This window comes from Aspergillus aculeatus, assembly GCF_001890905.1.
Source record: "Aspergillus aculeatus ATCC 16872 unplaced genomic scaffold ASPACscaffold_9, whole genome shotgun sequence".
NCBI lineage: Eukaryota > Fungi > Ascomycota > Eurotiomycetes > Eurotiales > Aspergillaceae > Aspergillus > Aspergillus aculeatus.
The window spans coordinates 1062236-1075732 of NW_017962984.1; the positions used below are offsets into that span (position 1 = coordinate 1062236).

Sequence of the window (13497 nt, forward strand, 5' to 3'; positions counted from 1 at the left end):
TGTTGATAACTTACCCTCATCACCATGCAAGTAGCGGGAATCCTCTCCGATCTCACGTCTTTGCGCGTCTGTGTATGTTTTGTGCCTTTCATCCAGCCGCCTGTTGATCAGATAAGAACTAATGCCTTGCAGGATTACAACGACGCTCTGGCACTCGTTACCATTCAAGAGAGATTGGATTCTCACCCGGCAGAGAAGCAATCACAGCCCAGCAACAGGGAAGAAACACCTGCTCTGCAGCAGGAAAAGGATCAGCTACGCCAAGCAAAGGAGCTAGTCGAGCTACATCATGATGTTAAGGCTAGGCATGCTTCGGGGACCGTGGATGAAGGGCTGGCCAATTTGAGGCAAGACGTTCAACGTGTCTTACTGGAGCTGAGGCCCCGCGCAACGCTACCAGAATGAAAGTACATAGTACATATCAAGGTCTAATGTGGGGCTGTACTGCGAGGCGCTTGCAAAGCTTTGTGTTCTACATCCCGTTTAATCAATACATATTCAGTGAAAATCACGACGACATTGACCTGGCCCACCACAGAGTTTCCACGCGTGCAAGTAATAGGATTGCTCACGAGGCAAGCGAAATTGGCGGTGTGTTTCTGGCGAGAGATACCCGTGATCCATTTACTGCATGCGGCACAAGAGAAACAAGTTCTACACCAGTCCCGCGCCCAGTATCTCTCGGAGTCAAGGTCCCTGTGAGGACAGGTAGGAATGATCTTGCACCAGATCGCAATTGGCGGTGCCTGGCGAAATCTATAGTGGTAGTATGTCCTTACCACGAGACTGTCTGTGAATAGCGACAGAAGATCTGACTTAAGATTTTGGTGTCAAGACGTTGATTTATCTCTCAGCTCGGGTTTGAGTTTGTATGGAGAAGCCTAAGAAATCAGACCAAACCGGGACTCAACACTGGCATGAGTGAGAAACAAATCCCTTAAAATCTAGGTCAATTCTCTGTCAGATGAAAAGTAAATACTTAGCCACCCTGCTATCTCACCCAACAATCCAGGAGACAAGAAATCTCACCTCGTCTATTCTGAGGGCTTGGAGTGAATGTCTAAAGCACCGGTAGTATTCACCTTCCCCACCCACAAGCATTTACCCGGATAACGCAGTTCAGAGACACATGCAAGCTCATGAGTACTATCATCGCAGCAAAGAATCAGATCAGAAGAAGATCACTAAAACTAACACAAACAGTCACCAGTGTTCTACCGCACATTGACACCTGCAAGGTACAGTACAGTACAGAACACATTCCGCAACTCCACAACAACCCCGCAGATGCACTCCATTTTCTCCTCAACAACATGGGCCTAGATGTGACAAGCAAGAATGCTCCACATCCCTCAGTCTGTTACATTCCACTGACCCTCGAAATTTCAACTCGGGACCCACAGCGACAGCACCCATGGCTCCTCAATCCTTTTCAAAAATGCCGGTATCCTGATTTTCAGGGTGCTAGCGTGGTTTAATTTCCCGAGGGTGGTACAAGGAGGGCAGGATGGTGCAGACGAAGACGCCTTCATCAGGGCTGAGTGGGCGGTACGAGTGTGGGCTGTAGCATGCAGGAGATGCGATTCCTGCACGGCAATTACGCATCCTGTAGGTGACTCGGGCAACGTTGTGAGGTTTCGCAAGGGGTGACAGTAGCCTAGCCCCTGGCACGTGTTTCAGGTCGCATTCTTTGAGGTATATTGACATGTTGAGATACTTGGGGGGGGGTGGAAGAGGAAAATCAAAGCTAACAGTGTATTCATTCGGTCTGAACCATGGAGTCATAAATAGAGGGTCATGAATTGACGCAACCATGCCTATAAAAAAACATTCTTAGAGTTCGCTTAGCACGAAACCACAACGCCTGACCTTGAACCTGCAGAGTGCCAACGGGATATCAAGTATAAACAACAGATGTGAAATATAAGAAGAATGAGAGGAAAAAAGCACGCTAATATGACCACTAAAACCACGAAGTATAGTGTTGACAACATGTATCAAGTAATGTAAAAGAACATAGAAAGAATAGGGAAGCGAGAGACTGCCAAGGACTACACCCATGGATCAGTCTGTCCTTGGGTGTTGTATGGACTAACAGGGCCGATGAGTCGGATTTGTGACTTCAGCTGCGAGTGTCGTCGCTCAAGCTTGGCCCCACTGATCTTCTTTCGAGCCCCACCGATAGCACCTAACAGGTGGGAGGTTCCACTGTGGAATGCCTTGACGTAGTCGCGAGTGTTCTGCTGGATCTGGGAGCGGGCCGGGGGTGTCAGAGGAGGCGTGGCCGATGAGATGAATCCTTTCGGTGTTGGCGGGCTCCTCTTCGCATACTTCGGAAACCGCACCTGGCGGTTTTGCCGATAGCTCACGCGCTTCTCGCGGCCCGCCTTTTCCCATATAGAAGCCCCGTGTTTTGGATAGGGGCTGAGAGGAGCAGCGAGCTGCTTCTTCCGCAGGGTAAGAGGTGGCGGGCGCTTCACTCGAGCGCTGACAGTCGATCGCGAGGACCGTGATGACGCTCCGGACAACCGCTTGCCTGAGCTGGGAAAGTCCATGGGACTGGGTGGCATCAGAGGGCTCACTACCTCAGTGCGCTCTTTTGACAGCGTCCACTCAATCGATGGTGTCTGATTGCGCGGATAGTCCGAAGATACTGTGTCGGGTCGCGAGTCTGGCCGCGAGCTCGGCCGGGCAGCGTCGCGGTCTACCGAATGTCTGGACAGGCGGCGTTGCACGTAAGATCGAATCGAGTCTCTAACATCATGCGCAAGAGCGCGTCCCCCCTTGTCGGACGAGCTCCAGCGACCGCGAGACCTGGAAAAGTCGAAGACCGCGAGGTTCAGTCGACTGCTGCTCTTCTTCCGAGAAGCAGCAGCATGGTTGGTGGTACAAGGAGGTAGGGCGGATTGAGGGGCGAGTTCGGGGAAGAAGTCCCATTTCTTCTCGCGGAAATAGTGATTGGGACCGGCTCGCTTGACAGTCCAAGGGGCTGGTCGGTCGACATGATCATCATGTAAGAAGGTGGCGGTAATGGCCAGCGGTTTAGAGTCCCCATAGTGATCGATGGGGGCGGAGGCGGGAGGATGATCGACTAGTCCGGTCAGATCATCGGACCCTGAGCGAACAAACACGGGGTAGCTCTCGGTGGTAGACACTTCGGAAAAGCGTCGGCTGCCATAGTAACTGGAAACCATGCTGCTGTCGTCGCTCCAGGCGGTTGAGCCAGCATCCATGATTGAGGGGGCCTCTGGTAGAGGTTTGGCGGGCAGCTCGGGGAGCGGTTTATCTAAGAGACAGGTTGGGCGAACAGATGGCGGCTGAGGGATTCGAGGAGGGATGACTTGTTCCAATCCTTCTAAGGACCGAGACGGTCTCACAGGAGGAGCTTCTCGTGGCAGCGCCAACGAGGATGGAGGAAACATGTTGATCGGAGTGGGGTTGGGACTGATTGACGGGCCGATGGGCGGCTAATGAGGGTGGAGTGGAGAGTGTATAAACCAGAGAGAGGGGTCACTCAATGAAAGAGAACTTGGAAGGATTCTCCGATTTCACCGACTTGCGACGGACACCTCTGACTTGTTCTCTTCCTCCAGGGATGAAACAACCAGTCAAGTTCAGTAAGTAGGTTGGTAATAGTAAGTCACAATTGAAAAGAGAGTCAAGTAATCGAAGGGAGTAGCCAGTGAAGTTGTGAAGAAGAGATAGTAGTAGGCTTAGGCTTTGGCCTAAGCTAGGGCTATGTATGGCCTGGAAAACCCGATGGAGCATGCGTTGGACCCAGCAATTGGACCGGACCAAGTCGAGTCGTAATAATAGTTTAGTCAGTCAGGCAGTTTTTGCTTCTTTTATCACCCGTCGCGTGCTGCTCAGTGCACTTTTTAACCTTTGTTGGCGTCCGGGATGACAGGCTGAGAGTCGATCGAGTCAATGATAGCCAGTCCCTTTCACCTTCAACTGCAAAGGGGTTGCAGGTGGTGATAAAGGAAAGGTCAGAACCATAGTTTGTTCAACCCCAGAATTGGACTGAAAGGAAGCGAAGAAGGAAACGAGGGACAGAGAAGGAAAGCAAAACGCGGCACACAAGGAATGGGGAGGGAGGAAGATAAAGGAGGGGTTAAAAGCGAATGAAACGAGGAGGAAGTGGAGGTTGAAGCAAGACAACAGAGAGAGGATCGGGTACAAGCAGCGAACAGCTCGATGATTGACCGATGGTTTTGGCTGCTTTGGCTGCTGGTTGCGATGCGATATGCATGAGGCTGGCTCTAGCGTCGAAAGGGGGATGGAGGCGGCAGCAAAACGAGGCCGCATTATTTATTAGATTTCCAGTTAGTATACTTTTTATTATTATTCTTATTCTTATTTTAATCATTGACCATTCATCCATCCATGTTACCTCGAGAACCAGGTCATCCCTAGTTTTGTCCTGCCCGGTCAACGGACGGAGTTTCCCGGATTATGGGCGAGAGCTGAAGATGGCTTGCTGCGGTCTGAAGTAGAGAGTGCTAAACTGTCCCAAAGGGATGGCTAGACCCGCTTGGCTTGTTAAGATATTTAATTGGGGGTTAATCTTGGAGTCGAATCTTAATCTTCAAAATCAATCAAGAAAGTAAAACCCCGATATATCTCAAATTGTCGCGGGCAGTTCCTGGTCGGCTGCAGGATCGTCGTGGTCATCATGGGCATGGAGTCATGAACAGCCTCCTTGAAGTGACACATCCATGCAAGGGATGGAGCTGGAATGGACCTTGATCAAGATGGGGAGTTCCCTGTTTGCATACGAAAGCCCGATGAGTGGGTGGTGGTGCAAGTGCATCTCAAGGTGATGATGATGGTGATGGTGATGAATCATAACAATGTGATGATAATCAGACTAACGGGAGATGGAAATTGAATACGAAGACCTGAGAAAGCCTAAGAAGGGCTGAGAAGGAAGAGTGTGCTTACTGCTTACTGTTTACTGCTGACCTACAGTAGTGCGTATGATGATGTTCTTTTAGTTAGTCCGATCTTCCCCGTCAAGTCTAGCCCTTTTCTCCGTTGCCCGATAAACATCAATCAGTTCTACTGTGTGGCAGTACATGCCTCCTTCGTCGCCTGTCTTTTCCACTTCCAACCACATTCCCTCTCTTCCCCTGCCTTCTATCTTTCCCTCTCTCTTTTCCTCTTCGGCCGTGCCGATTGTCAAGAATTCAAATAACATAATCTTAATTATCCGCTGGTCGACAGCCACTCATGAATCGGTGCCTGACTGCTGCAGCTAGGGCAAAAAATAAATCAACAAAATGAAACTAAGTTAGACTTCGCTTAGCATGACATACATTAGGACAGATCACATAGCGGTAGGGAGGATCTCCCTGTGGGTTGCCTTTTCTTTCCATTACTCTGCCACGTTATTCTTCCCTCTTTCCCTCCGTTCTTGACCTCAGCGATAGTATGTTCGGCCGGTTCTGATCCGACCTCGGAGGAAGAGCCTCCTTCTCCCTCCCTCGCTTCTTTCTTTGTTCGTGGCTTAGTATAGAACTAACCCCCGTGACACAATATCGCCACAACGACACCCGTCCTCTTCAGCCCATAATATTCAATGTTTTAATTTTACCAAGGTCTTTCATGGCCCTCGATCACATCACTACCTTCATCTAGCATGGAGAAATGCTCGTGTCGTTCTACTTCTTTTTTTCTTGTTCTTCGTTACACTGGTCGATTTCCAAACCTAACCTTTGCCATGCCCGGGATCGACTGGCTAGCCGGTGGAGCAATACTTGCAAGGAACTAAGAGATAGTTGGGCCAAACATTGACAGGTCATATAGTACCCGGCTCGTGCCGTTCAATTGACCTCTCTCTTGGGTGTTCTCGTCTCTTTCCATTCTCCCTTTCCCCTCGTTCTTGCTTGCCTCCACAGTTCATTCCTTCATTGTGAACTCGTTAGGACAGCAGTGGCCATCAGCCCCATGTCCTTGAGACGAGACCAGCCATTGTGATCACCTGATCCGTCGGCACAATAACAAAAGGCAACTGTTGTCAATATACAGCGCCACAAATATCCTTCGCAGCGGACATGCTGTGCAATGGATGCGAGTCGGGCATATTTCGGATGGAGATGATGAAATGGTGGCCCCGAGTCCCGAGTAGACCACCGATCATCTCCTACGAGACGGTTAAAAACGCACTGAGACCCCTATTCCAGGTTCTGCTGATATCGTGCTGCTGGATGGAGCAAGGCCAAGTCCCTCACGACCGAACAGTCCCGCTCCACTCTCCTGCGCAGAGAAGCTCGACAAGACCAACACCGCTTCCATTATGAATCTTCTAGAACAAGAGAGACTCAAGGGGGGGCCACCAATCGCATAAGTCACCGCTCCTGCTTCTAGGGATCTGGTCCACTCGCACCATCGATCTGTTTCAGATATGCCGCCCGGCGGAGGTCGATCTTATGGGGGTCATTATTGCTGTTGCTGCCGAGTTTGGCGGCGGCCCGCCATCCTGACGATTGGAGGACAGACCGCATATTTCCTTCCTTCACCGTCAACCTGCCAACAATGCTTTGATCGGCACTGGGACCCTCCTGTCTGACATCACCATTGCTCATATTCGTGTTCTTGGTCACATTCAAACCGGTAATACCCACATGCTTTGTAGCTTTTCCGGTACCAAGCATTAAGATGAATTCTTGGACAGCCAAAGTGAGTCGGTGAGACTCAACTAGACGATCAGCGGACGGGAATACGAGGTCAAGGTCTCGGGGGATGTTAGGGACCGCCTGATCGATAGTAATCGCTGCCCGACCGTAGCTGGATACCAGTTGTAAATGCCTCACCAAACATCTAAGACAGGTTTGACTCGCCAATTCAGCTGAACAATCTCTCACGGCTGTGTACGCAGTATATACCAACATAGGGGAGGGAAAGCAATTGGTCTCGCTATCTTACCAAGATCATTTCTGTGATCTATCAATGACTTGGCCTACTCAATTGATGAAATCCGATGAAACTTGGAAATCTACTACACTATCCTAGTACACTAAGCAAATACGACAGTAGGTGCCAGGCAGTGACCAGGTGATCAGACCGAGCAATCAGATAGAACGATTGCAAGAACAATCAAAGCACTTCTTCCTATTCTCCATCTCCGCAGTCATTGGCCGCCTGCATTTTTTATCCGGGGATAGCTTGAGTATCATTGGGAATGTTCATCATGTGTTCCGGAGAGTTTGGCAACTAAAATGCGAATCGCTATCGTTGAGAACCTCTCTAAAGCAAGCATGGCTACAATATCAAGACACAAAATGGTACCTTGAGAGGCCAACCATCAAACTTGCAGCTGCCACCTTTGACCCAGACAACAAACATCGCACAACGTCGATGCATCATGCAGGAGGTCTGAAGAAAACCATCTCGTGCCGTCATTCCTCGCCCTGCATACTGTCACGAGACTCTTCCGAGAGTGAACTAGAAGAAGCAAGGTCTTCGACAGCCATCTCCTCCGATAGATCAGCAGAAGGTGTCCGAGGCGGACGGTATGGGCAATGATCTATCTCTAGAACCCCGGACTCCGTCTACCATGATTGTCTCCTACTGACAGACACGTACATTTGTTCTCACATCAATTACCCCCATGCTCGTACACCAGCCGATAACCCTGTATCCATGCGACGGTCCCGCGAAATGATAAGAGCCAGCCGCCTTCCTAGCCATCCATGGCTATAAGCTGGATAATGAAATGGCACGGTCCGGCTCTGCAGGAACTTATACTTTGGACCTCGTTTCCGACTAGGACAATAGCAGAGGCCTTGTCCTGGTCTTGCCTCAGTAATCATCACCACCAGCTTCATTGCTGGTACCTCGCAGGACCAGATATTTGCGGCCTACAATCGTTGGCCTATTTCGCGAGGTCAGAGCGTCTAATATCTGCAGAGCAAGTAGTACAAACCTCAAACATTGACTGCACTACCACGCAAACACCCATTGGATCGACACCTGACAGAGATAACCCACGGTACACTGAGTTAATTAAGAATGACAAATACCGGACCCCCCCCCAGAGCTTTAGGACCTAACCGAGCGGAGGCCTCCCTTTTATTACCGGAGACGTGGTTCATGGAGAGGTTCGCTGGCTGTTCGCAGAGAATTAGCGTTAGCCTACGGATACGTGCATTGGAAAGCAATCAACGAGGAGCAGCGCAAAGGGCGCCACCGCCGGAGCTTCCGGTGAACCACACCTCCAGTCCAAAAGACAGGAGACTTGCTTGAGATTCTACAAATCAAGTGCGACCGATCTTCAGTTGGTGCATCGTGCATTTGCGGGAATTTGTCACACCTGGGCTTGGGATTGGGAGGCCCCTCGATCTCGCGTGGCGTCGTCCGACTTCGGTACGGAGGAGTTGGAGTATCAGAGGTTGTGTGACGGGGTTGGGTATGAATTATCGGATAATGGGTTGCGCACTGCTCTAGCGCGGCATCTACGAAGCTTGAGTTATACTGGTCTGGCTGCTGCGATTCAGACGGTGATTCAAGGAATATCCTACAGCCTTCGGACAATCTTGCGCGGAGTGATGTCCAACCCTTCGTGTCGTCACTGACCTTCCCTTGAGCTCTGGTTTGTTGCTGTGGGCTTTGGGGCCTCTGGGATGGTCTGCTGCGCTTAGTAGCCTACGTTTATGAGCATGGATGCCAGCTAGTGCTATTTCATCTGTGTCACCCCAACAGTCCCAATGTTGAGTCCTGCAGCACGCTATCTTGCTATAATTCCGAGCGGGATCAGAATTCCAAATAATCTCCGTCGATAGTCTTCAGCTCCTCACTCATGCATCCCAGCCCGTGGGCAAGAGGTCCAGGTGAAAAGTCGCTCTGTTGGGCTAAGTTTGCGGGGCATCAGAGATGTTTGCTATGTGGGATCGATGCTTAGCCGCTTATGCTGGCAATATCATCAGCCGTCTATTCAACCGGACTTGTGTCTTGTTCTAATGCAATTGGTCATGTGTCGTCATAATATATGCAGGGGAAGGATGACAGCCCTCAACTGAGCTTAGCAGCCAGCTTCATATCCTCCTTGGTCAACTGATCCCCCCTTTTCCGGACCGCACTCAAGCGGCCCATCTTCAGCAGGCGTGAGATCATCGCCTCGTCCCCAAAGTGGCTGTTGTGTTCAAACTCGGGTTCCTGTGCATACGCCACTCGCGCCACATCCACCATCATCCGAGCGGTCATGCCCCAGACCCGGTACCGCGCCGCCGCGGACCCTTCCTCCTGCTTTTCCAGCTGGCTGAGGAGGTGTTGCTGTTCTTCATTCTCACCCTTCGGCTTGACCACGTCCTCCGAACGAACCGGAACGAAGAATTGGTGCACTTTTTCCGTAGGTGGGTTGCGTTAGCGTCCAGCACAAGCACATTTTCCTCGGCGAAAGTCGCAGACGAAAGAGAAAGACAAAGCTTACTTCTCCACCGACTCTCATGCCACTCCGTCCACGATCCCCGATACCACTGAGGGTCGGTGTCGCCCTTGACGCGCAGGAAATCCTGGAACGGGGCGGTAAACACCGCCGCCACCTCCTTGGCATCCAGCCGGGGGATCAACGACACCTCGGGGTCGGCGTTCTCGGCCGTGGCCTCGTCGTAGGAATGCAGCAATGCCACACACGGCCGGACCACCAGCTCCGTCCGGGCGAGGTTCGCCGGTAGCTCGCAGAGATGCTCCACGCGGAAGGGCCGCGGAAGGCTGCTGTCCTCCTGCGGCAGACCGATCTCTTCGTAGGCCTCGCGGCGGGCCGTCTGAAAGGGCGATTCGGCCAGAGAATCGGCGCGGCCTTGGTGAATCAGCTCTCTACCATTGCTTCATGTTTCAAAGAAGAACATGAACATGTACTCACCACCGGGTAAAGCAGCCTGACCAGCATCTAGATACTCATCAAAAATCCATCATTAGCATCGACAGCACCGAGAACTCGTCCGGATAAATCCCTCCCCGAAGTCCAAAACAGGGGAAGTCAATACAAGAACTCAACGTCTTCGCTCTCATCGTCAGAACCACCCTCAACGCCCCCTCCCGATCCGCATACAGCAGCACCAAGACCGCTGCGCGACGCGACAGCGGCGCGAGGTCGTAGTTCGTCGCCGGCGGCGTATATTGTCTGAGTCTATCGATAGCGGCCTATTCCCGTCCACAGAACCGCAAGTTTTGATCAGCCATGAAGACACACTTGTACTGTGCTGTACTGTACTGTAAATCATATTGAGCATGTAAAGATTTTGTCAAATCAAAGAAGTGCCCTTTCTTTTGTGTGTTCTGGGCTATTGACAGTAAGATGTTGGAGTTGGGGTTGGATGTAGGGTATAGGGTTTGAGTTTGTGTTACGTCATCTTTCCCTTTCCCTTTGACTTGCCCTTGTTTGCGCGTGTAGCAGTACAGGGCAGATGAGGGTGATTAATGGAGGTTAAGTTAGGTGCTATTTGAGGAGGGAAGGGAACGGCTTTCTTGGAATAGGTGAATGGAATATGGAGGAAGGTACGGTACCTGAGAGACGGGGTTGAGCCGCGGCATCGTGGTCAGGAATCTTCTACGCGTGCCGAAGGATTGAGGATGGGATTGGGGTTGGAACTGGGGATAAGATACTCGGGCACTGGAATTGAGGCGTGGGTGGAGGTGGAAGTGGAAGTGGAAGGGGCGCATTGCCGTTCTAGATCAAATCTGCATTCGAGTTCTTGTTTCTTGGTCGGGGGTAAAGAAAGGAAGATATGAGATGGGAACGGAACGAATGGGCTGGATATGTAGATACTAGAGACTTGTGGTTGGAGGTTGGTTGGCCAAGGGTAAGGTGGAGATGAAGTGGAGGTGGAGTGGCACTGTGGCAGAAGGGCAGGGCCCGAGTCCGGGGTCTCTCAGTTGCCGAGGTTGGTCTTAGGGGAGGTGGGACTGTCCGATGGGAAAAGAGGAACAACCAACCTATGCAGTGAGAACCAGGCTGACTAGATCCGAGGGGAACCAATGTACTGTAACTGCAATAGGTTTAATTTTAAGGCAGAGGTGAATACGATCAAGTGTGTTAGGACTGTGTAGAGCTCCTCGTCTGCCAGGCTGTTGCGTAGGCATCCCAGTCCTCATTTGAAGCTGTTTTTTGCTCTTAGTCGTGATTTTACAGTGCTGATATCCTATACAGCACCCAAACATGAAGGTTCAGTATGAAGTCTATCATATAAGCACTAACTAACACAAGAGTAGAAAAGAAAAGTAGAGTAATATGTCTATATGTCACAGAGGGTCATCAAATTTCGAAAGCAACGCCCACACAGAGAGGGAAAAAAAAACCAGAGGCAATTCGGCATAGAGTTACAGCCTTTTTATTTCTTCTCTTCCTTGGCAGCGGCGGCGGCTTCCTGGGCAGGGCTCTCCTCGACGCGGTCACCCTCTTTGACGGCCTCGGAGGCCTCGGAGGCTTGCGAGCGCGAGCGGTACTTGACTTCATCCTTGTCGTCGTCGATGTCCTCAATATCCTTGGGCGCGGAGACGCCCTTCTCCTCGTTCTCGCTGTTCTGGCTGTTCTCCTCCTCAATCAGCTCCTGCTGCTCCCTGATGACCTCCAGGCGCTGCTTGTTGGTGGCGGCGCCCTCGGCGTTGTGAACCTCGAGCTCGATCTCGTGGAAGAGCTCCTCGGGGATGCTCGACAGGACGGACTGCAGGGCCTCGATCTGGGTGGACATCTCGGCCTCCTTACCGCCCTGGGCGTAGACGTAGGCGTTGCTCAGCACCAGGAGCGTGGAGGGGACCCCCTGCTTCAGACGCAGGTCCAGCCAGACGGAGAGATCCTCGCGCAGGCGGGCGGGGGAGACCCCGTGCGTGCGGATGCCGCGGGAGGCGCACGCCATCTGCAGCTCGGGCACGGACAGCGACTCCACGCCCTCGTAGAAGATGGCCCGGTCGTCGCGCTTGATCTGGCGCATGCGGTGGCGGATCGTGTACCGGAGCATCGCGTCCGTGCCGAACGAGTTGAGGTTCATGTACTTGCAGATGCCCACCAGCTGCGGCCGCGACAGGTTGTCCAGCGTCAGGTCGTCCTTGAAGATCTTGCAAACCTTGATCACGTCCTCCGGCGTCGGCGACTCGCCCGTGGTCCGGATCTTCTTGAAGAACTCGGTGAACTCCTCGTTCTTCACCGTCGCCGCCGTCACGGGGAGACCCGATTCCCGCAGCGTGTCCTTCAGGAAGCCCGAGACCTCCTTCCGAGTGGAGCTGAGCTTCAACGCCTTCTTCTCGCGGCCCTTCTGGCCCTCGTAGGTGCTGGGCAGCATGTTGGGGAAGAGCTTCAGGGCGACCGGGAGCAGCAATTCGGCGAAGGGGATGATGACGAACATGGAGAATGGAACCAGACGTCCCAGATCGGACACCGTTCTGCGAAGCTATTTTCATTGAAAGGCCGAATCAGCAAAGGCGTGTCTCCCTGACCGCACCGGCCACGGAATCTTGCCGCAGTACTCACCTGGCGGTGCTCTCTCCGGCTGAGTTCGTAACCCGCAGCCATCTTCAGCGCAAGGCGAGAACTGATCTTGACCTCGGTGGCCAGAAGCTTCGTACCGTCCCAATAGTGCTGGGCTTCCTTCTTGATCTTCTGGCCGAGCGTCAACTTCTTCGTCTCCTTCTTCTCATCGGTCTTCTTGTCGGCATCCGCGCTCTTAGCCGTCGTCAATTCATTTGAGGTTTCCGTGCCGGATGTCTTGGTGGGCGCCTTGACGGACTGTTCGGACGCAGAAACTACCTGTTTGGCGGGCTGCTGCTGCTGCTGCTCCGCAGCGAGCGGCTTCTTGGCTTGTTCGGCATTGAAGCCAGGGGGAGGAAGAGGGTCAGAGGAAGAGGATGTGGAAGAGGACGGCTCGGTGGCATAGCCGCGCTGATGGGGGACGAGGATCGCAAGGGCCGAGATGTGGGATGGCAGTCCTCTGCTGTTGAGGCGGAGGTTTGCGGCGGTGTTCGCAGCCAACGCTCCGGTCAAACGAGGTCGGACTAGAGACGCATCACATCTGAATTAGCCATCACATTGTTTCGCTAGCAAAGTATACCTTGCTGCCGAATCGATCCGCCCAGCGATAAAAGCGGGATAACATACCGACCAGGTTTGAGCGCAGCGCACCACTGCCGCGCATAAGGCTAGCTGACCTCAGTGTGACGGACATGGCGGAGATCTAATCGAAAAGGCTCGGGGCAACGAGCGAGGGCAACAAATATGCACAGCAATGCGAGATCAGAAAGTAGTATGTAATCCCAGCGAAACACACAGGTATAATCAGAGGCGATAATAGTTTGGAATTCGGGGAGGGAAGTTTGTCGTCGTGGTGTCGTCGGCGAAGGTCTGGAGCAGAAGGTGGCTACTTCACGTGACCTCTCCGGTCTTCGGGGATAAATGGATTTTGTCGCCGCCGAATCGGGAGCTCCGCCTCGTAGTCCCGTCCGTCTCTTCCTAAATCCCGAGCGAGTCCGCCTCCCTGCGAGTATTTCGGAGAACGAATCCTCCAT

The 13497-nt window shown here is 52.4% G+C and overlaps 4 protein-coding genes across 4 annotated transcripts; 1 reads left to right on the top strand and 3 right to left on the bottom strand.

The window, feature by feature from the left end:
- Positions 1 to 24: 24 nt before the first annotated feature.
- On the top strand, positions 25 to 405 carry ASPACDRAFT_44044 (uncharacterized protein; the record flags this gene model as incomplete). Its single annotated transcript, XM_020201363.1, has 2 exons — positions 25 to 72; positions 133 to 405. The coding sequence occupies 2 exons, from the start codon at positions 25 to 27 to the stop codon at positions 403 to 405; spliced, it is 321 nt and encodes a 106-aa protein (XP_020055721.1).
- Positions 406 to 1694: 1289 nt separating this feature from the next.
- ASPACDRAFT_79277 (uncharacterized protein) lies at positions 1695 to 2915 on the bottom strand. Its single transcript, XM_020205362.1, has one exon. The coding sequence runs from the start codon at positions 2553 to 2555 to the stop codon at positions 2052 to 2054; it is 504 nt and encodes a 167-aa protein (XP_020055722.1). The 5' UTR covers positions 2556 to 2915; the 3' UTR covers positions 1695 to 2051.
- A 6097-nt stretch (positions 2916 to 9012) lies between these two features.
- Positions 9013 to 10533, bottom strand: ASPACDRAFT_44046 (NUDIX hydrolase; the record flags this gene model as incomplete). Its single annotated transcript, XM_020201364.1, has 5 exons — positions 9013 to 9341; positions 9431 to 9799; positions 9863 to 9889; positions 9987 to 10143; positions 10507 to 10533. 5 exons carry the CDS (start codon positions 10531 to 10533, stop codon positions 9013 to 9015), a joined length of 909 nt encoding a protein of 302 aa, XP_020055723.1.
- A 517-nt stretch (positions 10534 to 11050) lies between these two features.
- ASPACDRAFT_120755 (MRS7 family protein) lies at positions 11051 to 13321 on the bottom strand. Its single transcript, XM_020196376.1, has 3 exons — positions 13091 to 13321; positions 12467 to 12987; positions 11051 to 12386 (listed from the first exon to the last, which is right to left on the bottom strand). Exons 1-3 carry the CDS (start codon positions 13155 to 13157, stop codon positions 11331 to 11333), a joined length of 1644 nt encoding a protein of 547 aa, XP_020055724.1. The 5' UTR covers positions 13158 to 13321; the 3' UTR covers positions 11051 to 11330.
- Between the last annotated feature and the right edge of the window lie 176 nt (positions 13322 to 13497).

Excerpts from the sequence above, each read along its gene's own strand:
- ASPACDRAFT_79277 (XM_020205362.1), bottom strand. The coding sequence starts at position 2,555 with ATGGACTTTCCCAGCTCAGGCAAGCGGTTGTCCGGAGCGTCATCACGG.
- ASPACDRAFT_120755 (XM_020196376.1), bottom strand. The coding sequence starts at position 13,157 with ATGTCCGTCACACTGAGGTCAGCTAGCCTTATGCGCGGCAGTGGTGCG. Across the intron at positions 12,988-13,090 it reads GCTGCGCTCAAACCTGGTCG|TCCGACCTCGTTTGACCGGA; the intron begins GTATGTTATCCC and ends ATGCGTCTCTAG. Across the intron at positions 12,387-12,466 it reads GCCGGAGAGAGCACCGCCAG|CTTCGCAGAACGGTGTCCGA; the intron begins GTGAGTACTGCG and ends CAATGAAAATAG.